Source organism: Danio rerio, chromosome 8 (genome assembly GCF_052040795.2).
Source record: "Danio rerio strain M-AB ecotype USA chromosome 8, GRCz13ab, whole genome shotgun sequence".
NCBI lineage: Eukaryota > Metazoa > Chordata > Actinopteri > Cypriniformes > Danionidae > Danio > Danio rerio.
Genome location: NC_141028.1, coordinates 61,835,001 through 61,860,938, shown reverse-complemented (window position 1 = coordinate 61,860,938; position 25,938 = coordinate 61,835,001). Strand labels below are relative to the sequence as shown.

The 25,938-nt window shown below is 42.9% G+C and overlaps 2 protein-coding genes across 7 annotated transcripts in view; both read right to left on the bottom strand.

The window, feature by feature from the left end:
* Positions 1-703: 703 nt before the first annotated feature.
* il17re (interleukin 17 receptor E) lies at positions 704-18,834 on the bottom strand. Of its 4 annotated transcripts, none has more exons than XM_087265626.1 (17): positions 18,682-18,834; positions 16,955-16,970; positions 16,181-16,813; positions 15,984-16,075; positions 14,797-14,886; positions 14,596-14,707; positions 13,592-13,746; positions 12,630-12,698; positions 12,486-12,552; positions 10,464-10,639; positions 10,321-10,368; positions 10,192-10,237; positions 8,739-8,893; positions 8,382-8,450; positions 6,134-6,179; positions 5,949-6,047; positions 704-3,287 (listed from the first exon to the last, which is right to left on the bottom strand). In XM_087265626.1, exons 4-17 carry the CDS (start codon positions 16,032-16,034, stop codon positions 2,494-2,496), a joined length of 1,977 nt encoding a protein of 658 aa, XP_087121752.1. In that variant the 5' UTR covers positions 16,035-16,075; positions 16,181-16,813; positions 16,955-16,970; positions 18,682-18,834; the 3' UTR covers positions 704-2,493. The 4 variants fall into 4 exon arrangements, with proteins under 4 accessions (XP_087121752.1, XP_087121751.1, XP_087121753.1 ...); XM_087265625.1 differs by having other exon boundaries at positions 16,181-16,267; XM_087265627.1 differs by lacking the exons at positions 10,464-10,639; positions 12,486-12,552; positions 12,630-12,698; ... (5 more) ...; positions 16,955-16,970; positions 18,682-18,834 and having other exon boundaries at positions 8,739-9,981; positions 10,107-10,237.
* A 6,251-nt stretch (positions 18,835-25,085) lies between these two features.
* Positions 25,086-25,938, bottom strand: part of brpf1 (bromodomain and PHD finger containing, 1) — a 22,051-nt gene continuing 21,198 nt past the window's right edge. For 2 of the 3 annotated variants that reach the window (XM_087262999.1, XM_087262998.1), the window contains one exon: positions 25,088-25,923. In XM_087262999.1, the coding sequence (XP_087119125.1) occupies positions 25,740-25,923 (184 nt within the window). In that variant the 3' untranslated portion in view covers positions 25,088-25,739. Of the gene's footprint in view, positions 25,924-25,938 lie in introns of all 3 variants that reach the window. The other variant, NM_001441575.2, reaches the window with a different exon arrangement.

Genomic DNA, 25,938 nt, shown 5'->3' with positions numbered 1-25,938 from the left:
AATTACATGTTTCCACATTTAATCAAAATAATATTTTATTTCTACATAAAAAAAACTAACTCCTGTTTTTGTCTTGTTTTTAGTGTAAATTGCTAAATATTCTAGACAAGATAAAATAGTTTTGTTTTCAGAAATATTGAGTCAAAATGAAGTGAGTTTCTCCTTAAAACAAGCTGAATCTGCCAATGAGGGAAGAAAACAGTGCTTTCAATAGATTGTTCTCCCCTATGGTCTGATTATTTTGTTTTAAGAAAAAAACACTTCATTTTGACTCATTTCTGTAAACAAGACTATAAATAATTATGTGTGTATATATATATATATATATATATATATATATATATATATATATATATATATATATATATATATATATATATAATTTTATTTATTTATTTATTTATTTTTGGCTTGAATTTTTCGCTATTTGCCCTGGAAACAAGAAAAAACTTAAAATAAGAAAACCTTTTTTCTATGTGCAGTGAGAGATCACTGCTGGATTACCTGGGATACTTTGTAAAACTCGTAAACATGCTTATCCCGCTACACAGAGTCATTTGCATACATTTTACTGTTGGTCAAACTGTTGAGGAAAGAAAGATAACATGACATCAAAGTGACCACATGAAGCCTGCTTTACATCATTGGTGTTTTACAAGGACAGGCAGAAAACAGCAGCGGTCTGATTAAAACAAGCGGACGATGGATGTTAGATCCGTTTATTTACACGTACAAAAATATAATGTTCAAATATATTCACATTTTTACAGCCAGCATATGTGTTTAAAGCTGCCTTCAGAAGACTATTTACAGGAGTGCTTATGAATGCTTTTAACATTATTAAATAATTTCACATGCAATCATCCAGCAACAAACAAGTCACACATCTCACACACACTGCAAGACAAGCTGTTCTTACTGAGAGATTTTTGTTTTGTTTCTAGTCCAAGTATGTAAAAATTATTAACTCAAGAAGCATTTCCTGGACAAGCAAACATTTAAAAAATGATGAGTCAAAGTTAAAGTAGGCTAATAATCGTAACATTGCCTGATTTCAAAACTAAAGCATTTTAATGACCCCACTAGCAGAATGTTGAGCTAGTTTTAAGGAAAAACTCAGCTTAATTTAAGTTAATTTGAAGGAAAATCTCACTTAAACTGTAAGTAAGGAAAGCATGTTCGCAGTGCAATGAAAACAGTAAGAGGACGAACAACACAAACACTCAAACACTGTGAGAAAGCTGCAAAAACACCACAAGAAAACTTCTGTTTTAATTTTTTCCTGTTTTCCATTTTGAATTTCCAAACATTGCTTAATTAAGTTCTGTATTTCGGACAGATGAAGCCTCTTCTTTAGCATATATTCATTGTTTTCACCTATCAGAGAACAGAAGAGAGGCTTTTCATTTCCTTCAGGCCTTCAATGTACAAACTAGGAAATCATGTTGCCAGAGTTGCAGTTCTCCTGTACAATTAGGCTCTCTGAGAAATGCGGTTGTGGCAAAAAAAAAACTTTGTGAAAAAAAAAAAGTTGTGGGTTTAGTTTTATTTAGAGACACATTCATAATGTGCTCAAAATGTTTTTTTTCACATGCACAAAATGTGAGCAGACTCATTTCTTAGTGGACATTAGTGGAATGCATACCTGGCAACCCAAAAAATACTGCAAATGAGTGAGTAACACCGTCTGAGGCACGTCACATATTAAATAAACGGCACACCTGAGAAATGTGGAGGAGCTGCTTGCTGTGGAAGGTCAGTCAGTACCTTAAAGCTCCAGTGAAGTGCTCTGAAATGTGCATTTGTATCGCATGTTTGAGGTAATCTCAACTGAAACATGAAAAGAGGGCGGGGCATATAGTAGCTCCTCCCCTTTATAAAAAAATCAGCCAATAGCTAATGTTGTTTTTCTCACAGCTCTGCCTGTGACAGTGGTTGAGCTCAAGAGCATCAAATGAACAGCCAATGAGAAGAAGGGGGCGGGGTATATCAGACACTAGAGAGCATCTGATTGGTCAGAAGATTTGATGAGAAACTCTGCTGTGTCTGAAATCACAGACGTCCATAATATATAACAGGGGTCACCCCCTGTCACCCTCATCTCATTCCTGGAGGTCCGGTGGCCTGCAGGGTTTAGCTCCAACCTGCCTCAGCACACCTGCCCGGGTGTTTCAAGTCTACCTAGTAAGAGCTTGATCAGCTTGTTCAGGTGTGTTTGATGAGGGTTGGAGGTAGAATCTGCAGGACAACACTTAAAGTGGAGGCGTGGCTATCCACAGTCACTCTCTGATTGGTCTTCTGGACTACTGCATATCGTTCCCTGATTTGTCAAGCCCTGATCACATGACCATTGCACATTTAGACTACAAGTACAGTTCCCGTCCAGATGTGTGCACGCTCACGAGTGCCATGGGTCAGGGATCATGTGTTTCAGGCAGGACAGTGAGGATAATGTCCTCTGGATCATGTCCTTGTTGGTTGTAAGCGCAGGCTCTATGGTGTGAGATGTGGTGCAGGGTTTGACTCTGAGCTCTGCTTCTGGCATGAACACACAGATCCAGCTCTGCTCCTGCGTCTGTGTTTCCTGCGTGTGTTTGCTCTGCGGACTCTCCCCTGTGGGGTCTGGGGGATGAGCGGGTCCCGCACTGACAGCGCCGCCTCTAGTCTCGGAGCCAGTTTTCGTGATGCAGAAAAGGACAGCACCTTGGACAGCAGACGGGTCCAGCACCGCCTGGCTCCGTCCCCTGCAGCGCTCAGCTGGTGGATCAAACCGGGCAGATCCTTCGGGAGGCAGAACTTTGGCACACAGCGCAGCGGCTTCGGGATGCAGCTGTTGCTATCAAGAGTCTGAAAGCAAACCAATCCAAATCCCCGTCCACGTCCATCACTGTGTATCCCCGTCCACAGACAGGACAGCGCCGCTCTGAACACCGGAGCCGTAATGGAGGACGCCTCTGGAGCCGTGATGGAGGTCGCCTCTGCCGGTTTCTTTTCTTCTGCAGAGTTCCTCCTCCATCTGTGGTACTCCTGCTGGGCTTCAGGGCTCCAGACGATCAGCACCAGCCCGCCGGCTCTCTGCACGCTCTGGGTCTGGCCGTACAGCCACGGGACGGGTCCCAGCTGAGCCAAAGACGACCGCTGACAGCACTGCGCCCACTGCGCCAGCCTTACATCCATGCACAGCTCCCCCTGCAGGCCGGAGGCTAAACTGCAGACGGCGGAGACATGCTGCGCATCACTGGAGGAGCAGACCAGCAGCAGCGGCCGGCGCTCGGACCCGCGCAGCGCTGCAGAGAGACCACACACAGCACAGCAGCATTACTATACTGACTCTGGCTAACACTGATCATCCACACAGACACATCAGACACATCAGACACACACTGAACCGTGAGTTTACTGTCATCCCACCTTAAACAACAACAGACATGAAAAGCATTTCCCAGCCGGTGGTTAACAGGAGCCAAATGAGTGTAATTAAAGACTAAGCTATTGAACAGGGCCAGTCATGAACACGAGCGCTATCACCATCTGGAGACAGGAGGCCGTCTGGCTGAGGATTAATTTATTTTAAATTATGCGAGCAATAATTATCCTTCATAAGTTATTTTGCCTGCATAATTTAAAATGATTAAAGTAATAATTCATCCCCCCTTCATCTGTAACTCCTCCCTTATAAAGCAGCAACTCCACCCATTCACCATCAGCTCCAGCCTTACCATAAGAAACCACTCCTCTTTATCAGCAGCCCCTCCCCTTCATCAGTAACCCCTCCCTTATTCTTCAGTAATTCCTCCCTTCTTCAGCAGTCTCCAGCTCCTCCTCTTTATCAGCAACTCCTCCTATTCACCAGCTTCTCCTCCCTTTCCTTAGTAACTCCTCCTTTTTAATCAGTAGCTCCTCCCCTTCACCAGAGGCTCCACCCTTTCATCAGTAATTCCTCCCTTATTCGTCAGTAACCCCTCCCTTCTTCAGCAGCTCCTCCCCTTTATTAGTAACTCCTCCGGTTCACCCACAGCTCCACCCTTTCCTGAGTAACCCTTCCTCTTTATAAGCAGCTCCTCCTCTTCATCAGTAACCCCTCCCTTATTCATTAGTAACTCCTTCCTTCACTACCAGCTCCTCCTCTTTATTAGTCATTCCTCCTACTCACCAGAAGCTCCGCCCTTTTATCAGTAACTCCTCCCTTCTTTATCAGTAGCTCCTCGCATTCACCAGAAGCTCCACCCTTTCACCAGTAACTCCTCCCTTATTCATCAGTAACTCATACGTTCTTCAGCAGCCCCACCCCTTCACCACCAGCTCCTCCCCTTTATCAGCAGCTCCTCCCCTTCATCAGTGACTCCTTCATTCTTCAGTAGATCAACACCTTCACCAGCTCCTCCTCTTTATCAGTAACTCCTCCCGTTCACCAGCAGCTACACTCTTTACCCCTCCTATCTTTATCATTAGCTCCACCCCTTTACCATCAGCTCCTCCTCTTTATCATTAACTTTCCTGGTTCACCAGCAGCTCCACCCTTTCATAACCCCTCCCATCTTCATCATTAGCTCCTCCCCCTCACCACCAGCCCCTCCTCTTTATCAGTATCTCTTTCCTTTTTCAGCAGCTCCACCCTTTCATATGTAACTCCTTCCCTTTAATCAGCAGCCCCCCTCACCGCCAGCTCCTCCTCTTTGTCAGCAACTCCTCCCATTTACCAGCATCTCCACCCTTTCATAAGTAACTCCTCCCTTCTTTAGCAGTAGCTCCGCCTCTTAACCAGCTCCTCTAATCTCCTCCAGCTCCTATGCTTCAATAAGTAATTTCTCTCTTCTTCAGCAGCTCCACCCCTTTACCATCAGCTCCTCCCTTTCATCAGCAGCTCCTCCCTTTCATCAGCTCCACCCTTTTAAAACACCACCACTTTATCAGCAGCTCCTCCCTTCGTTCTTCAGCACCCCTACCTTCTTTATCAGTAGCTCCACCCCATCACCCTGAGCTCCTCCCCTTCATCAATAAATCCTCCCTTATTAGGCAGTAACTCCTCCCTTCTTCAGCAGCTCCACCCCTTCACCACCACCACCTGCCGTTCATCAATAACCCCTCCCTTATTAACCAGTAGCTCCTCGCTTTCACCAGAAGCTCCACCCTTTCATCAGTAACTCATCTGTTCTTCAGCAGCCCCACCCCTTCACACCAGCTCCTCCCCTTTATCAGTAGCTCATCCCCTTCATCAGTAATTCCTCCCCTCCCTTCTTTATCCTCTTCACCACCAGCTCCTCCCCTTAATCCGTAACTCCTCCCCTTCATCAGCTTCACCCTTTCATAAGTAACACCTCCCCTCTATTAGCAGCTCCTCCCCTTTATCAGCACACTTCCATTCTTTATCAGTAGCTCCACCTCTTCCCCATGAGCTTGCCCCAGGTAGAAACGCTTCGGTGGACACCTGAACTAACCGTCTGCTCCAGTGGCTGTTTGATGAGCTTCACCTCAGTCATATACAGATATAGATGTGTGTATAACTGTTTTCAGTTGTTAGTGACAGTCAGAGACGGTCTGTGTTTGTATCTCTGTCTTTATCAGTTTGTTGTCTGTGTGTGTCTTCTGCTGAACACACTGAAGATCAACACTGGCGCTGTTCCTTTGAAGAGTTCAGCAAACACTGCTGACATCAGAGCACAACAAACACGAGTGTCCTCACCGTTTACTCTCACAAACACGTCCAAACCTTCCGGAGTGTCTTTCTTCTGTTCAACACTAAAGAAGATGTTTTGAAGAATGCTGGAAAGCTGTAACCATTGACTGCCATAGTAGGAAAAACACATACAAAGTCAATGGTTACAGGTTTACAACATTCTACTAAATATCTGCTTTAGTGTTCAACACACATAGACATGCATGCATGCACACACACACACACACACACACACACACACACACACACTTTCAGCTGTAGACTGTCTGACCTGAGCTGCTCCTGTCCAGCAGGTGGAGTGTAACACAGAACATCAGCAGCAGCAGAACCACAGCAGAGCCCAGCAGAAGACCCCAGCGCCGGTGCACCACTGAAACACACAGAGTCTGAGTTAGAGAGAGTGTGTGTGTGTGTGTGTGTGTGTGTGTGGGTGGGTGATCATTTTACAGTACTTACAGTCAGGACAGATGATGCGCCGGCCATGAAGATCCACACGCCAAACCTACACACACACACACGCACGCACGCACGCACGCACACACACACACACACACACACACACACACACACACACGCACACACACACACACACAGAGACATGACCAAATGAGAGATCACGCTCTCACACATAAGAACACAAGAACACAGCACAACACTAGACCACTAGCACACTAGAGCACTAGAGCAACAGTACACTAGGACAATAGAACACTAACACACTAGAAAACTAAAACAAAACACTAACAAAATATAACAAACACAGGAACCCTAGCACACTAGAACACTAGTACAGAACATTACTACACTTGAATACTGGAACACTAGTACACTAGAACAATAGAACCCTAGAACAGAACAGAACACTTCTACACTTGAATACTAGAACACTGGAACACTAGTGCACTGGGACAATAGAACACCAGAACAGAACACTACGGCACTTGAATACTAGAACACTGAAACACTAGTGCACTAGGACAATAGAACACCAGAACAGAACACTACGGCACTTGAATACTAGAACACTGGAACACTAGTGCACTAGGACAATAGAACACTAGAACAGAACACTACAGCACTTGAATACTAGAACACTGGAACACTAGTGCACTAGGACACTAGAACACTAGAATAGAACACTACAGCACTTGAAAACTAGAACACTGGAACACTAGTGCACTAGGACAATAGAACACTAGAATAGAACACTACAGCACTTGAATACTAGAACACTGGAACACTAGTGCACTAGGACACTAGAACACTAGAATAGAACACTACAGCACTTGAAAACTAGAACACTGGAACACTAGTGCACTAGGACACTAGAACACTAGAATAGAACACTACAGCACTTGAAAACTAGAACACTGGAACACTAGTGCACTAGGACAATAGAACACTAGAATAGAACACTACAGCACTTGAATACTAGAACACTGGAACACTAGTGCACTAGGACACTAGAACACTAGAATAGAACACTACAGCACTTGAAAACTAGAACACTGGAACACTAGTGCACTAGGACACTAGAACACTAGAATAGAACACTACAGCACTTGAATACTAGAACACTGGAACACTAGTGCACTAGGACACTAGAACACTAGAACAGAACACTACAGCACTTGAATACTAGAACACTGGAACACTAGTGCACTAGGACACTAGAACACTAGAACAGAACACTACAGCACTTGAATACTAGAACACTGGAACACTAGTGCACTAGGACACTAGAACACTAGAACAGAACACTACAGCACTTGAATACTAGAACACTGGAACACTAGTGCACTAGGACACTAGAACACTAGAATAGAACACTACAGCACTTGAAAACTAGAACACTGGAACACTAGTGCACTAGGACACTAGAACACTAGAACAGAACACTACAGCACTTGAATACTAGAACACTGGAACACTAGTGCACTAGGACACTAGAACACTAGAACAGAACACTACAGCACTTGAATACTAGAACACTGGAACACTAGTGCACTAGGACACTAGAACACTAGAACAGAACACTACAGCACTTGAATACTAGAACACTGGAACACTAGTGCACTAGGACACTAGAACACTAGAACAGAACACTACAGCACTTGAATACTAGAACACTGGAACACTAGTGCACTAGGACAATAGAACACTAGAACAGAACACTACAGCACTTGGATACTAGAACACTGGAACACTAGTGCACTAGGACACTAGAACACTAGAACAGAACACTACAGCACTTGGATACTAGAACACTGGAACACTAGTGCACTAGGACACTAGAACAGAACACTACAGCACTTGAATACTAGAACACTGGAACACTAGTGCACTAGGACAATAGAACACTAGAATAGAACACTACAGCACTTGAATATTAGAACTCTAGTGCACTATCAGATGAAAACACTAGTACACTACAGTTGAGAAGATCAGGGAGGGTTTCTCAGTGTTTGTGAAAGTCTAAAGCTGAACTCATTAGAGGAGTAATACAGGAAACACATTATTTGATACAGATACTATTGTAACTCCACTAATGTCTGCATGAACAGTATATACTGTCTCATATACTGTCTGAATAAAAGAGGTAATGTGTTTAAAAAGAAAGCTTGTGAACAGTAGTGTACACTGCATAACGTGCATGTGGAGGAACACATCCTTCAGTGTGAGTGTGAGACGCAGACAGCATTACCTGCACACAGAGTCCAGAGGAGAGGAAGGGCAGGGAAACACTGATCTGTGACTCTACAGCGCCTCCTGTCTGCACAGAGGAACATGCACAATACTCAGATTTCTGTATGCGCCTAACACAGTTTCTTATCTCGATGTGTACTCTTAAACACACACACACACACACACACACACACACACACACACACACACACCAACTGAATCAGTGGTTGTGTTTTAATGTGTATGCTAATGTGGCTCTATCAACATTTTAGAGTTATTTATGAACTGAACCGTGTGTCTGATAAAACCCATGTCCAATCCATTGATGTGTGCACACTCTAAACAAAGCCCCCAGGTCCAGAAAAGCACCACTGACCACTGTGCGGGAGACGACTGGTCCTATGGATGCACACATGTCTCCATCTCTGTGGCACAGCTGAGCGGAGAAATTAGCATCAGTGTTAGTCTTCAGCTGCAGATGCAGATGCAGAGACCCCGAAACCAGCATCACGGACCACTCAGAGCGGCCCTCTGGAGACACACACGGACAGAGACACAACCGAGACACAATAGAGACATCAGAGACAAATCACAGATGGAGACATGAGGACAAGAGACATAACCGAGACATCAGAGACATTTCAGAAACATCAGACACATCACAGATGCAGACATGAGGACACAGACGCAACCCAGACACAATCGAGACATCAGAGACACGTCAGAGACACCAGATAAATATCAGAGATATCAGAGAGACATGAGAGACGTCAGAGAGTCATCAGAGACCCACCAGGGACACGTTGAAGACATCAGAGACACATTAGAGACAAAAGAGACATCGGAGAGTCCATTAAAGACATCGAAGACACACCAGAGACACGTTAGAGTCATCAGAGACTCATTAGAGACAAAAGAGACATCGGAGACACACCAGAGACACGTTGGAGACACCAGAGACACATTAGAGACAAAAGAGACATTGGAGAGTCCATTAAAGACATCGAAGACACACCAGAGACACGTTAGAGTCATCAGAGACTCATTAGAGACATGGGAGACAAACCAGGGACACATTGAAGACATCAGAGACACATTAGAGACAAAAGAGACATCAGAGAGTCCATTAAAGACATCAAAGACACACCAGAGACACGTTGGAGACACCAGAGACACATTAGAGACATCAGAGAGACATGAGAGACATCAGAGAGTCATCATTTGAGACACCAGAGACACGTTGGCGACACCAGAGAGTCATCAGAGACCCATTAGAGACATTGGAGACACACCATAGACACGTTGGAGACACCAGAGAGACATGAGAGATATCAGAGAGTCATCATTGGAGACATACCACAGACACATTTGAGACACCAGAGACACATTAGAGACATCAAAGAGTCATCAGAGACACATTAGAGACATTGGAGACACACCAGAGACATGTTGGAGACACATTTGACATAAGAGACATCGGAGAGTCCATTGGAGACACAGAAGATACACCAGAGATAATTTGGTGAAACCAAAGACATATTAGAGACATCAGAGAGACTTGAGAGACATCAGAGAGTCATCAGGGACCCATAGAGACATCGGGGGCACAACAGAGACACCTTGGAATCAGCAGAGACACATTAAGAGACATCAGAGACACACCAGGGACACACTGGAGACTCCAGAGACAAATTAGAGACATCTGAGAGTCATCAAAGACACATTAGAGACATCAGAGACACACCAGAGACACGTTGGAGACACCAGAGACACATTAGAGACAGCAGACACACATCAGAGACAGGAGGACAGCATCTCCACACGCTCACCTGACTGGAATGGACAGAAGAGCCGCCGACTGCTGTTCAGAGAAACCTGAAAACATGCAGACGCATGAGAAACACAAATAGCTTTGAGTCACGCATTACTGTGTGTGTGTGTGTGTGTGTGAGTCTGACCTGCACACACATCTGAGGGTGTTTGTCCACTGCCGACACATCATACTCCTGATGAAAAAAATCAAAATAAGCATGAAATTCAAGCAGCAGATTCTGTATGAAATGCACTGATGATGATGATGAAGATGATCATCTAAACACACCAGGTTTGACCCCTGAAGGGTGCCGTTGGGGGCGGGGACACAGTGAGGGTCCTGGGCATTGATTCGCCAGCAGAGGGAGATGGAGGGATCGGATTGGTCAGAGGGACAGAGAGGCTTCCAAAGCAGAACAGAGCCATAGAGTTCAACAGAACTGGAGGACAGGACATCACCTCCATCTGCACACACACACACACACACACACACACACACACACACACACACACACACACACACACACACAGTTATCTGGCTATACTATATACTGGGATATTCTGTGGAGTTTGGGGAGAATGTACTCTTCACCATCCTGTTCAATTAGAATTCTTTTACTTTTTATTTCAGATTTCTCCAGCACATTTGTGATCATAACAGTGTTAATAACTCATCTCTAATAACTGATTTATTTCCTCTTCTCCATGATGACAGCACATAATATTAGACTAGATATTCTTCAAGACACTAGTGTTCAGCTTACAGTGACATGTAAAGGCTTCACTAGGGTAATTAGGGTAAAGTTAGAGTAATTAGGCAAGTCATTGTATAACAGTGGTTTGTTCTGGAGACAATCCAACACTAATATTGCTGAAGGGGCCAATAATATTGAGCTTAACATGACTTTTAAAACTATTAAAATCTGCTTTTATTGTAGCTGAAATAAAACAAATCAGACTTTCTCCAGAATACTGAGAACATTTCCTCAATCTCTTCAGCATCATTTGGAAAATACTGGATGAAAAATAAATATTGCACAGGGGGGTGAACAATTCTGCACACTATGCTTTCCCTTAAGAAAAACACACGTAATCATTAGAATCTATCATTTGGGCAAGTGTTTAATTTAAAATTATAGATTAATTAGATTAAATGTGCTAAATTAAGACACATAATTTTGCATGCTGACTGTGTTTCAGAGCTGGTTTGGCCTGTTGTATACTGAAGACTGCATATTAAAGGATCATTTCACCCAGAAATTAAAGACCTGTCATCATCAACTCATCCTCCAAACCTGTTTCAGGCTCTTTCTTTTCATTTTTGTCCAAAATATCACCCAAAATGCCAATTCTGTCATGGTTTACTCGCCGTTTACTTGTTCCAAACATTTATGATTTCCTTTTTTCTGTTGAACACTAAGGAAGATATTTTGAAGAATGCTGGAAACCGGTCACCATTGACTTTCACACTATTTGTTTTTCCTACTAAGGAAGTCAATGGTTACAGGTTTTCAGCATTCTTCTAAATATCTTCTTTGGTGTTCAACAGAAGAAAGGGAAAATAAATAGTGAGTAAATGATCACTGTTGACTGAACTCTCCCTTCATCAGCATTTTCAGCTGTTACACTGAAACCAGCAGCAGATGGCAGCAGGAGCTCAAATACACAGCTCAGGGAACCGCAGAGTTTCACTTCAGCCCAATCAAACACCCGCTGAGGCTTTAGGAGGGTTTCTGTGCTCACCAAAGCCCAACCTGCCCAGAAGAACTGTATTATATTATATAATCAGAAGACAGAGAGAGATAAACACACAAGTTCACGCGGTGACGTGTGTTTTAATCCAACAGGTTGCATTAGTCTCTGGTGGAGTGTCAATAATCTCAACAACACTAACATGTAGAGCTGCATCATGCAGGATGTTTTGATCAGACTCATCTCAAACGTTGCAGCAGCACATCTGACTTCAGAGTTAAAGACTTCTGGGAACTGTGTGTGGATCAATTCTTTATATGATCACACACTAACGTCTGTAAACACTGTGAGGGATCAATCCTCCAGACTTACTGAGGAGTGTCCACAGAGGAGTTACAGCAACACACACACTCTCTCACACAAACACACACACACTCTCTCTCACAAACACACACACACTGGAGACTGTATATTTTCTCCTCAACCCTCGCAGTAAACACTGATTTATGAGTCAGAATCTCAAAAATGATAAATAATCTACTGGTTTTGCTATATTTGTGGGGACATTTGGTACACAAGGTACTGTACGCACACACACAGATGCAGAAACGTGACTCACGTGGCAGGATCCTGTCTTTTAAGGGACACTCAGTTTTTCGTTTGACATCAGTTCCAGTAAACCACAGCTGTAAACAGAATAATGCTGATGTCATGTGTTTCTAAGACACACACACACACACACTCAGAGTGAAGTGATGCAGACCTGAACACACACACACGGCACCAGGTGAGGGAAGCTCAGGTTCAGCGTTGGACGCTCCTGTGGATCAACCTGAAACACAAACACAGGCAGATATCTCTCAGAACAATATTCACTCATCAATTCCTCATCAAATACATCAACACAGCATGAGAGAGAGCGTAGCGGACCATCATAAAGCACTAACACCGGACACTCTGGGCTTTCAGGTTTAGACATTACACGATAGACTGCTTAATATAAAAATTACAATTAACAATTAACCCCTGCTGCTGCTTTTATTCCTCTTAATGCAACTATGTGAGCCGATCTGAACAGCTGCATTGGCTAATGTTAGCCGAGCTTAATAAAGATCATACGCATATGTGTATGCAGAGTGAAAGTGTACAGTAGTTTCTCCTTAAACGTGCCCAAACCACTAAACATTCTCATTAACCTTTAACCTTTCAAATGACCCATATGACAAAACCTTTCACTAACCTTAACCTTCACAACAACCCAAACCTCTACAGCATTCAGCGACCTTAAAATGAGCCAGACCACCGCTGAAGCAGCCGGCAATGTTCACTGTGTTTCCCCTCAGCAGCAGTGAAGGTGTTGTTGGTGACTCTTTACTTGAAGGGGTGTTCGTAAGACTGTCATGAGCCCTTTATAATCATGACATATTCATAATGCCTCACGATGATCATGTTTATGACAGATTTATGATCGTTTTTTGTCTTGGTAACGGCAGGTTACAACTGAGTGAATAACAGCTAATAAGAGTAGCTATAAACATGCGTAAAATAAATTCACATGCATGACATGATTATGACGGGTTCGTGACAGTCTTATGAACACATCTTCAAGTAGCGTGTTACCGTGTTCTGCAGTGGTTCTAACAGTGGTTAATCTCAGCTAGTGTACAGTGGTTCTGAAGCTCAGGTGTGTGTGTGCGCGTGTGTGTGTGTGTGTGTGTTGTTTACCTGGCCGTGGTGTTTTATCTCGACACACTCAGCAGAGGAGTGTTTGTAGCACAGGCTGATCTTGGTGATCTGCTGTGTTTTCATCAGAAGACTGAAGCGTTTCTCCTGCTCATCCACTGTGATTCTGGCTTCAGGAACAGGTTCCTCAGGCTTTGCTGAAACACACACACACACAGTCAGTCAGGGGGTGATTCTAGATTTCAACTCTGTTATCATCAACTCTGATACCATTGACTCTGTTACCGTCGACTCTGTTACCGTCGACACTGTTACCATCGACTCTATTATCGTCGACTCTGCTATCATCGACTCTGTTACCATCGACTCTGTTATCGTCAACTCTGTTACCGTCGACTCTGTTATCGTCAACTCTGATACAGTCGAATCTGTAACCCTCGACTCTGTTACCGTCGACCTTGTTACCGTTGATTATGTTACCGTAGACTCTGTTATCGTCAACTCTGATACCCTCGACTCTGTTACCGTCAATTATGTTACCGTCGACTCTGTTATTGTCAACTCTGTTAATATCAACTCTGATACCCTCGACTCTATTACCGTCTACTCTGTTATCGTCAACTCTGTTATCGTTGACTCGGTTCTTGTCAACTCTGTTACCCTCAACTCTATTATTGTCAACTCTGTTACAGTTGACTCTGTCATCGTCAACTCTGATACCGTCGACTGTTATTGTCAACTCTGATACCATCGACTCAATTACTAGTTGACTCTATTACTCGTCAACTCTGTTACCGTCGACTCTGTTATTCTCATCTCTGCTGTCATCGATGCTGTTATTGGTTGAAAATTTTACAATAAATTAAACAACAATTAGTAACAGAATCAAATGTTCTCATTCATATTTAAGAGTTTTGCACTATTTTATATTAACAATGGATTTAGTTTACTGTAAATTATACTAAATTAGTTGTTTATCATTCCAGTTTAAAGAAAAAGGACACACAAACACACACACACACACACACAGACAGACAGATGGACACCTGTGTGCTGGACGGTGTGGGATGCTGTGATGAGTGGCTGGTCATTTCTGTGAGCAGAGACTGAGACAACAGATCCAGACTGAGCTGAGAAACAGTTATAGCGCAGGATCCACTAGAAGACGACAGAGAGACAGAAACAGGGTCAAAAACACTGCACACACACACACACACACACACACACACACACAGACGATCACTTACGAAGGCCTGCTGTGACTCTGCGCTCGCTTCATTCATCTGGAGTTTAGTTCTGTACGGCTGAAAAAACTGATCACCAGCACTGCTGTTCCACTGGAGGAGGAGAAAACACACACACACACACACACACACAGAATTAACTGTATGAATCAATTGTATACCTCAAGACTAACTATGTTTTACTATGTTTTTACTTGTGATCTTGAGATGTTAAACCATGCTCCTGACTCATGGAGTGCTCATTAATCAGCCCAGGGAGCAGCAGCATGACTGAGCTTTATGATTTCAGCTGTAGTTAAATAATAACTCTGAGCAGCTAACACTAACCCATATATGATGCAAATGTTGAACAGATGGAGCGTGACGTTTATGCAGTCTTGACAAACACACCAGCAAACACACATGAAGTGAAACAGCTGGAGAGTGCGACTGTATGAAGCACAGCTCTGGACACAACTGTGACCGTGAAGGAGTGACAGATTTACAATCCAGGCTCAGAACCAGCTTTACCATGCTAAACACTGGGCTATGCTAATGCTAGTGTTAGATTAGCGTTAGCGTAATGGTTATTTTAGTATTATATTAGGATTATTATAGTGTTATGATATGATTATGTTATTGTCATGATATGTTATGAATATGTTATTGTAATGTTATTCTTATGTTAGTGTTATGTTATGTTATGGATATGTTATTGTAATGTTATTCTTATGTTATGTTATTGTTATGGATATGTTAGTGTTGTGTTAGTGTTATGTTATTGTTATTATTTTAGTGTTATTGTTATTCTTATGGTTATAGTTATGTTATTGTAATGTTAAGTGTTATGTTACAGTTATTTTAGTGTCATGTTATGTTATTGTTATGGTTATGTTATTGTTATGGTTATGTCATTGTTATTTTAATGTTATGGATATGTTATTGTAATGTTATTCTTATGTTAGTGTTATGTTATGTTATTGTTATGGATGTTATTGTAATGTTATTCTTATGTTAGTGTTATGTTATTGTTATGGATATGTTAGTGTTGTGATAGTGTTATGTTATTGTCATTATTTTAGTGTTATTGTTATTGTTATGGTTATGTCATTGTTATTTTAGTGTTATGTTATGATATTGTTGTGTTAGTGTTACGTCATTGTTATTTTAATGTTATGGTTATGTTAGTGTTATGTTATGGTCAGACATACCAAGAGCAGTGTGTTTTTTCTCCTGATGGTCAGTGTGTCTAATGTCTCCATCTCAGAGTTATTGAAGATGATCTCCAGTGTTTCATTGGACACTACGGAGAAGAACACAGGAGCGGTGGATGAAAGAGTGAAGAACAAGTGAAGATGAAGAGTGATGTAGATGATGAATATGAATATAAATATGATGCTGTACGTACAGAGAGGCCTGATGGAGAGTCGAACACGAACACACACCTCCTGATCCAAGAGGACCGTCTGCAGCTGCAGCTCAGGGAGATCAGCAACTGTTCAACACACACACACACATCACAAACACGCAGCCACGATACAGTGAATATCAGCAGTGTTTAGAATCAGTGTGAAATGATCCAAAGTGCTGATATAAATAAGAGAGTGACTGATGCAGGATCAGCTGAACAGAAACACAACAGCAGATCTGATGAGTGACTGACATCAGAAAACACCCCAGCACCTCACCAACTCCTACAGTAACAGTGAACCAGAGAAACGACACGTCCTGCAGAAACTGCGCTCTTTATTAAGCACATGCATTTACTGTATTATCAGCTGTAGAGCAGATCCAGAGTCTTCAGCTCAGTTCAGCTCAAATATCTGATGAAGACTCTGCTCAAAGTCAACAAGTGTGATTATTCTGTAGAGCTCACTGATGCTGTAAAGCTGTATTAATAGTTCAGCTCGTCACTACAGTTATTACAGACTCTTCATAAAGATATTGAACACCAGGTCAACTTCCTCCTGATTATACTGAACACTCTTCTGTAGCACTAAACGCTGAAACTGCTGACTGAAACCTGAAGCTCGCTCAGAGACTGTTCAGAGTACACACACACACACACACAATGAAGACAGCACGACGTGTGTTTTCACAGATCTACAGTTGACATGTCAAACACTCAAGACTGCCGAAACAATGAAAACATTGCGAAATGAGGGATTGTGCAACGACTTACCAACATCACTCCATTCCTGCAGACAGAGAGAGAGAGAGAGAGAGAGAGGGGTTAGTGTGTTTCAGAACATAATAATCAAAATAAGGCGTCATGGTGGTGCAGTGGGTAGCACAATCGCCTGACAGCAAGAAGGTCGCTGGTTTGAGTCTTGGCTGGGTCAGTTGGTGTTTCTGTGTGGAGTTTGCATGTTCTCCCCGTGTTGGCGTGGGGGTGCTCCGGTTTCCCCCACAGTCCAAACACATGCGCTATAGGGGAACTGATCAACTGAACTGGCCATAGTGTATAAGTGTGTGTGTGTGAATATGTGTATGGGTGTTTCCCAGTACTGGGTTGCAGCTGGAAGGGCATCCGCTGTGAAAAACACATGCTGGAATAGTGGCGGTTCATTCCGCTGTGTCGACCCCTGATGCATAAAGGGATCAGTTCCTCTATAGCGCATGTGTTTGGACTGTGGGGGAAACCGGAGCACCCGGAGGAAACCCACGCCAACACGGGGAGAACATGCAAACTCCACACAGAAACACACACTGACCCAGCTGAGACTCAAACCAGAGACCTTCTTGCTGTGAGGCCACAGTGCTAACCACTGAGCCACCGTGTCGCACATTGTTTTGCACACATTCCTGAATTGTGTCTGAGAGTGTAACTCGTGTGTGTGTGTGTGTGCGCATTATTCAGTACTGTATGAGCGCACTGTATTTTCAGTTTAATCAGCAATAATCGATCACAAGAACACACACACACAACGCTGACCACATCACACACATCTGATGTGCTCTTTCCACAGCGCACACCGATGATGACGCAGAGCGCTGGAGTGTTCACCACACATTACTGGAAATAATGAAGCTCGAACACTCTCCAGCGCATCATCACTTATACCTGTATTATAATCACATGAGTATAACACACACACACACAAATAAAGAGGACACAGCAATGAAGATAATTAAATACTATACTAACGAGACTGTATACCACACTCTAATGTAGTGGCTTTTAACGTATAATGCATTATTTACTACAGTTTATCAACTTACTATATATATACTGGAGTATACAGCAGTAACATGAACTGAATACTACAATATACTCCTGAAATACCACATTAAAAATGATAGTTTATAGTAAATACTGTAGTGTTTTTTAACCATGCTACAGTAAAGTACACTAATTGATCTGTTGTGGTGATTCTACAGTCGCTACGGTAACACAACAACTACACTAATTGATCTGTAGTGGTGATTCTACAGTTGCTATGGTAACACAACAACTACACTAATTGATCTGTTGTGGTGATTCTACAGTTGCTATGGTAACTTCAACTACAGTAATATAAACAAATGAGCCAGTGCTGTAGTGCTTTACAGCTGTAGGGTATATCATACTACAATACACCACAGTTTGCTGTAGTAAAAACTAAAGTATACTACAGTACGTAATACATTTGTAAATGGCTACTGTACAGTGTACTAACACACTTGTACTTTAGTATTGTACAAAACACTATAGTACTTACTATAAATTAGTACCTAGTACAGTTCTATATGGGTATAGGCTTCTACAATTTCCCACATTAAATCATGAAGTGCTCTATGGTATTGTTTAGTGTGTATACCAGGAGAGAGAGAGTGTGTGTAGGGTGTGTTCAGATGTGCGGCCGCGCTGATTGTATGTATGTGTGTGTGTATGTGTCACCTGTATGGCTGTGTATGTGTGTGTGTCACCTGTCGGACTCTGAGCGCGTTGTGTCGGCTGATCTTCCTCAAGCTCGTGGAGATCTCCAGCAGCAGCAGCAGCAACAGCAGCCGAGGGACGGAGAACATGCTGAAACACACACACTCATACACACACACTCGAGCACCTCTAAGACTCCACACACACACTCATACACTCTCTCTCTCTCTTCAGTCTGGAGGAGGAGGAGAAACGCGAGAGTGACGCAAAACTCCGGAATCCGCCGCCTCGATCAAAAGGTCACCCACTTCCGCCTTAAAATACCCAAATACAGGCAAAAACATGCACACGCGGGAAAACACTACACTGATTTATAGAGCACAGTGTTTTACCCATACTATAGTAACGTGCATTTTACTCTACAGTATTTACAGTTCTTTGATTATGAATGTTCCAGCATGCTGCAGTGTTAACTATAGTGAACTGATAAACTAATACTGTAGAGTACTCGAGTGTTTACTGCAGTAAACTGTGGTGTGTTGTACTATAATATATATTACAGTTATTATACAGGTCATCTGTTTATATTACTGTAGCAGCTGTAGAATCACCATGACTGATCATTTCCTGTAGTTGTTGTGTTACCATAGCAACTGTAGAATCATCACAGCAGATTGATTATTGTAGTTGTTGTGTTACCATAGCGACTGTAAAATCACCACAACAGATCAATTAGTTAAGTTATTGTGTTACCATAGCAACTGTAGAATCACCGCAACAGATTGATTACTGTAGTTGTTGTTACCATAGTAACTGTAGAATCACCACAGCTGATTGAAGTGCTTTACTGTAGTATGGTTTGAAGGCACTGTAATATTTACTATATGTTACTATAGTATGTTTTCATGCTGGATATTAGTAATGTAATAGTTATAAACACATTATGTATAAGTATTTTCCCCAAATGTGCTTCCTAAGTACTCTTAATATAATGGCACAGATTAGTGTTAACACATACACCGATTTCAAGTGTAGTCAGAAATATTACACCAGAATATTCAGATGGTATTGATAACCCTGCTGAAAAATCCAGCTTAAACCAGCCTAGGCTGGTTGGCTGGTTTTAGCTGGTCAACCAGGGTGGTTTTAGAGGGGTTTTGGCCACTTCCAGGCTGGTTTCCAGCCATTTCCAGCCTGGTCTTAGCTGGTTAGGCTGGGAGATGACCAGCTAAAACCAGCTGGACCAGCCTAGCAGCCTGGGAGCCCAGCCAAAACCAGCTATGTCCAGCTTAAACCAGGCTGGTCAAGCTGGTTTTTGCTGGATTTAGCTGGTCATTTTCCAGCCTGACCAGCTAAGACCAGGCTGGAAATGGCTGGAAACCAGCCTGGAAGTGGCCAAAACCCCTCTAAAACCAGCCTGGTCGACCAGCTAAAACCAGCCAACCAGCCTAGGCTGGTTTAAGCTGGATTTTTTAGCAGGGAACTGTATTAAGTGCTTTGATCACTTTATAGTGTTTGGGTTTTGATGTATAATGTGGAAATGTGCTTACGGTAATTACAGTGTTTCTGTCTCTGCAGTTATTGTCCACCAGGAAATGAAAAATCTCTCAAATAACAAGAACTCAAACTGATACGGGTTCAGGAAGCAAGTGTACATCAGTATATTATTAGATCAGATACGTCAGTCATAAACAGCCGCTATACTCCAGACAGCAGACTAATTAACCCTACACTATATTCACTATACCCTTTCAAAAGTGTCATCAGGGTAAGCGCAGTTTTACTTCAAACACCACGCTTATACCCACTCCGCAGTGTTGACACACTCTTGTGTGCTAGTTATGCCACTGATGTTACTCTAAACCGTTTCTTCATAAGTTAATTATAAACACTTCACACAGTCAATAACTTCTAATATATTGACCCAGTTTTTCAGAGATGTAATAATTCACCCAAAGATGACCCACCAACGTGTTAGCCATTTAGCATGTATATTTAGCGTGTTGCTAACCTGACTCAACACTTGGCTTGTTTTAGCATGTTGCTTAAATGTCTTCAGTACAGCGTTTCCCAACCCTGTGATCAAACACACCCACATCAACTCAACAGAGCATCAGCAGAGATATTAAAGAGTCATATAATATATAGCATTACATCCATTTAACATGTTCTGTGTATGTTTATCAGACTGTTGGCATGAATGTTGCTGTAATAATGCAAACAGAATCATTCTGAATGCTCCAAGCATGGATTACCACATGAGTAGAACTTCACTGCTCACTTTTCACACACAGACTCATTCTGAAAGTGTACCCGCGTACACATTTCTGGAGATGGTGAATTATGTAGCCAGAGCTATGTATGGCTGCATTTCGTATTTAAATGAATGCTACAGGGTGCTATGATGCCAATCCTTTTCACGCTTACCAGCTTACCTCCATGTGGACGGCTTTACCGATGTCACCAGTTTGCCCAGTAAGTTAGCTTGCTACACACACCAGCGGACTTCGAGTCTGGTGAAGAAAGGTTGCAGAAAGCAGGTAAAAGCCAGAAGAGTCATTCCTGCGGTGTTGAGAAAGGTTTGCTGATGCTTTATGTGTATTATCTTCTGCATGAGTGGAAAATATCTGTTTAATGATGTCTATAGCGGCAGCATATATAATGAAGCAAGGGACCAAGAACTGAGCCTAGCGGTACACCACAGTGTGAATGATGCATATTGATAACAGTACCATTAGGTAAGACCTGAATCAAGCCAGTGCAGTTCCTACATCTCTACACGCTTGCTGGATGTGCTGTTGCAGGCTTTAGTGCATCAGTTTGCTCTCATGCACAGTGTTTGATGTCACTAGCATGTTTCAGTCCTGCTTTAACACAGAGATCAGCCGTGATGTGCTCGGTGTTATAGTGGCCAGCTGTGATAGCATCTGCTGGTGTACCGAGCAGCGTACAGTATCTGCAGCTGTGGCTGTGCTGGTCTGTTATCTGCTCGTCTACACACTGCAGATGCTAACGTGAGAGTCGAGAAGAGCTGCTGTTCACCTCAGACTGATCTCTGATAATAACATGCACATCAGCTCTTTCCTGGGGAAGTCTTTGAAGATCAGCGTTACGACTGAAGACGAAGCCGACAATCACTCACACTGAGAAATGCACCCATAGATTCTGTCGTGTTTCTGGTACAAATATCTAAAAACTCTTACATCAAGAAGCTTTCAGACAAGTAAGAAGGATAGTGTTGCTTTCAGAAATAATGAGTCAAATGAAGAGAGAATTTCCTCAAAACAACATTAATAATCTGTTTTTTCAGTCAAAGTCAGCTTTATTGTCAATTCAGCCACATGTACAGGGCGTGGAGAAAATCAATATTACGTTACTCTCAGACCCTACAAGTGCCTAACATATAATATTAATACAAGAAGTAGAAATTCTTTACAATTCTACATGAAATGTGGTCTGAAAATATGCATAAAGAATAAAATTGTGAGCAATACAATGACATTAAGGGTATATGGCAAATAAGTGCAAACCAGAGTTGCGCATTATCAATGATCTTATTTTGCTCACCCCATTGGCAGATTACATACAAACTCTCTTCATTTATGTCTGAAAACAGCACTATATGTTGTTCTTGTCTAGAAAATGCTTCATGAATTAAGATTTTGTAAATATTTGGACTAGAAACAACAAAAAAACTCCAGATAAAAGAAGCATTTTTCTTTTAGCAGATGTCCATGACCAGAGGTGATTGTTCACACACACACACACACACACACACACACACACACACACACACACACACACACACACACACACACACACACACACACACACACACACACACACACACACACACACACACACACACACACACACACACACACACTGTTCTTAGATGACGCCTAGATAAGATTACACTGCGGCAGTCTGAACTGTTTACCTAAGCGAGCAAGTCCGTGTGTGTGTAAATTCAGTGTTGCATGGGAACATGTACAGTCGAAGTCAGAATTATTATCACCCCTTTGTATTTGTTTTCTTTATAAAATATGTTGAGCAGATTGAGGAAATGTTCGCAGTGTGTCTGATAATGTTTGTTCTTCTGAAGAAAGTCTAATTTGTTTTATTTCGGATAGAATAAAATTAGCATTTTATTTTTTAAACCATGTTAAGCTCAATATTATTGGCCCCTTCAGCAATATTAGTGTTGGATTGTCTCCAGAACAAACCACTGTTATACAATGACTTGCCTAATTACCCTAACTTTACCCTAATTACCCTAGTGAAGCCTTTACATGTCACTGTAAGCTGAACACTAGTGTCTTGAAGAATATCTAGTCTAATATTATGTGCTGTCATCATGGAGAAGAGAAAACACATCAGTTATTACAGATGAGTTATGAACACTGTTATGATTAGAGATGTGTTGGGCAAATCTGCTCTCTGATAAACAGAAATTGGGGGAATAATAATTCTGACCTGAACTGTGTGTGTGTGTGTGTGTGTGTGTGTGTGTTTGAATCATTTGATAGCTGGCACGACTCGTATGCTCTTGATTGCAGTGTGCAGCATATATAATATTGACTGTCCTGAATCGATGTGAAGGAAACAGCTCTGGTTCAATATTTGCACAGAAGCACGGCTCATAATTCAGCGTCTGTGAGTTAATGAAAGGAACAGTCAGTAATTACAGCCAAACACAGCAAGATGACGGAGGTGTGTGTGTGTGTGTGAGCCACAGGAGGAAGAACCTGTCCGACAGGTGTGTGTGTGTGTGTCACGTCTGAGCTCTGTTTCTCCTCCGGCTTTTATTTCTGACACTAGTGGATTCACACTTCATTACTTCACACTGTTTACAGCAGGGGTGTCAAACTCAATTCCTGGAGGGCCGAAGCCCTGCACAGTTTAGTTCCAACCCTGCTCCAACACACTTACCTGTAGGTTTCAAACAAGCCTGAAGGACTCAATTAGTTTGATCAGGTGTGTTTAATTAGGGTTGAACTAAACTGTGCAGAGCTGCGGCCCTCCAGGAACTGAGTTTGACACCTGTGCTTTACAGCAATCCACCCATCTCAAACTGGAGACATTAGCAGGTAACCAGATTCCTGATTAACAGTAGAGAAGGTGATGCTGCTCATTCTCTCCACAGGGAAACAGATGTTTAAACTGAACGCTGACGCTTGTGCTGAAGTATGAGCAGGAGCGCTATCCTGCTGGAGAATTGTCCCTCTCCTGTGGTTTGTAATGTAATGGGCAGCACAGATGTCTTGATACCTCAGGCTGTTGATGTTGCAGATCTCTCGCACGCCCCCATACTGAACCAAACCATGATCTCTCCTTCACCAAACTTGACTGATTTCTGTGAGAATCTTGGTCCATGCTGGTTCCAGTAGGTCTTCAGCAGTATTGGTGATGATTGATGCAGATCAGCAGATGATCCAGCAGAGAAATCCACCTTCTGACACGTTTACACCCGATCATCTAGAGCAGGGGTCACCAAGCTTGTTCCTGGAGGGCCGGTGTCCTGCAGATTTGAGCTCCAACCCTAATCAAACACACCTGAACAAGCTGATCAAGCTCCTACTAGGTACACTTGAAACACCCAGGCAGGTGTGCTGAGGCAAGATGGAGCTAAACCCTGCAGGGCACCGGACCTCCAGGACCAGGATTGGTGACCCCTGATCTAGTAGTCCAGTTATTATCCGCTGCTCTTACAACTAGGATTGACTAAAAGGCTTCTGTCGGGCAGTGTGTGTCGTATAAATGCGAGTGTGAGTGTAATTCAGACATTCTAATTGTCATGATCACATGACCTACCCGTGTAGTGTAATTAGCATCGCTCACATTGACGAATTATCTTGCGGTGCATTATGGGATAGCACAGCATACATCTCATTGGAAGTAGTAGGTCACCCTCTAATGTATTACTATTATTAAAGGGAACACCTGATAGTCGTGGGCATGTTGTGATTCTGTGCTCTGGGTGAACAGCTCTTTAAAGCTGCAGTGTGTGAGTTTGACACCCGGTGGTTGAACTAGGTATTGCAGTCCAGGATCAAAACACGCAGGTGCAGGTTGCCAGATTGATGAGCAACAGGAGCGAGTCTGACTATTGAGCCTAAACGCTGATTTTAAGGCTGATTTAAGTTGTGTTCTAACTAAAAGCAAAAGCACGCGACAGAAGGAATATTATCATATTAAAAGGAGTTCCTGATCAACACTGGGAACTGATATATTAGCAAACCATCAGCTCAGGCACAGCTCATGAGCTTTACTCAGTGTTAAATGCTGATAATGTGAGTCTGATGAGTAACCTCACCATTACACACACGCACGCACGCACGCATGTACGCACGCACGCACGCATGTACGCACGCATGTACGCACGCACGCACGCACGCACGCACACACACACACACACACACACACACACACACACACACACAGAGGACAGCGCTGTACAAAACTCAACCCATTTTATTAAAGTCTATGGCGTGTGTTATTTATACATATATAAAAGATCTACAGTGACAGAACTGGCACATGATCAGACCACCGCTAGTCATGATTCTGCTTCATCAACAACACAGAGCACGAGGGGGATACAGGACACACACACTCATGCACACACACACACACAAACGCAACAAATGTGGACTGGAAGAACAAATAAATACATCAGCGAGATTCACCTGCACACCTTTTGCATCCTCAGCACTCGAGTGTAGGAGGAGCTTCATTTACTAGACCACACACACACACACACACACACACACACACACACACACACACACACACACACGGGGCTCAGTCTGGGCATGTGTTTTCACACGTGTGTTACAGTCTGGATGTTGTTCTGTGGTCAGCACTGATTATGCTCATGTGTGTTGAGTTCTGACTGTAGTGTGAAATTAATGAGTGTGTGTGTGTGTCTGTGAGATGTCTATGTGTGGTGTGTGTCTTTATTTTCATGCTCACAGCCCCCCACACACACACACACACACACACACACACACACACACACACACACATAAAGAGACGTACAGACGTGATGTCAGACTAAAGCTCTTTAGCACCAGAGGAGAGAGGAGAGTGTGTGTGTGTGTGTGTGTCAGTCAGTGTCGCTGGTGTCGCTGCTGGGGTCTCCCTGCACCTTGTTGCGGTGCTGCATGGCCCGGTGGTACGCCACCTGCACGGACTTCCTGATGTTGGACTTCCTGCCCTCCAGCATCTTCTCCTTATCCAGATCCTGATTCACCCCCAGAGGAACCAGCTTAGAGCGCGGCAGCCACTGCCTGTGGAGCGCACAC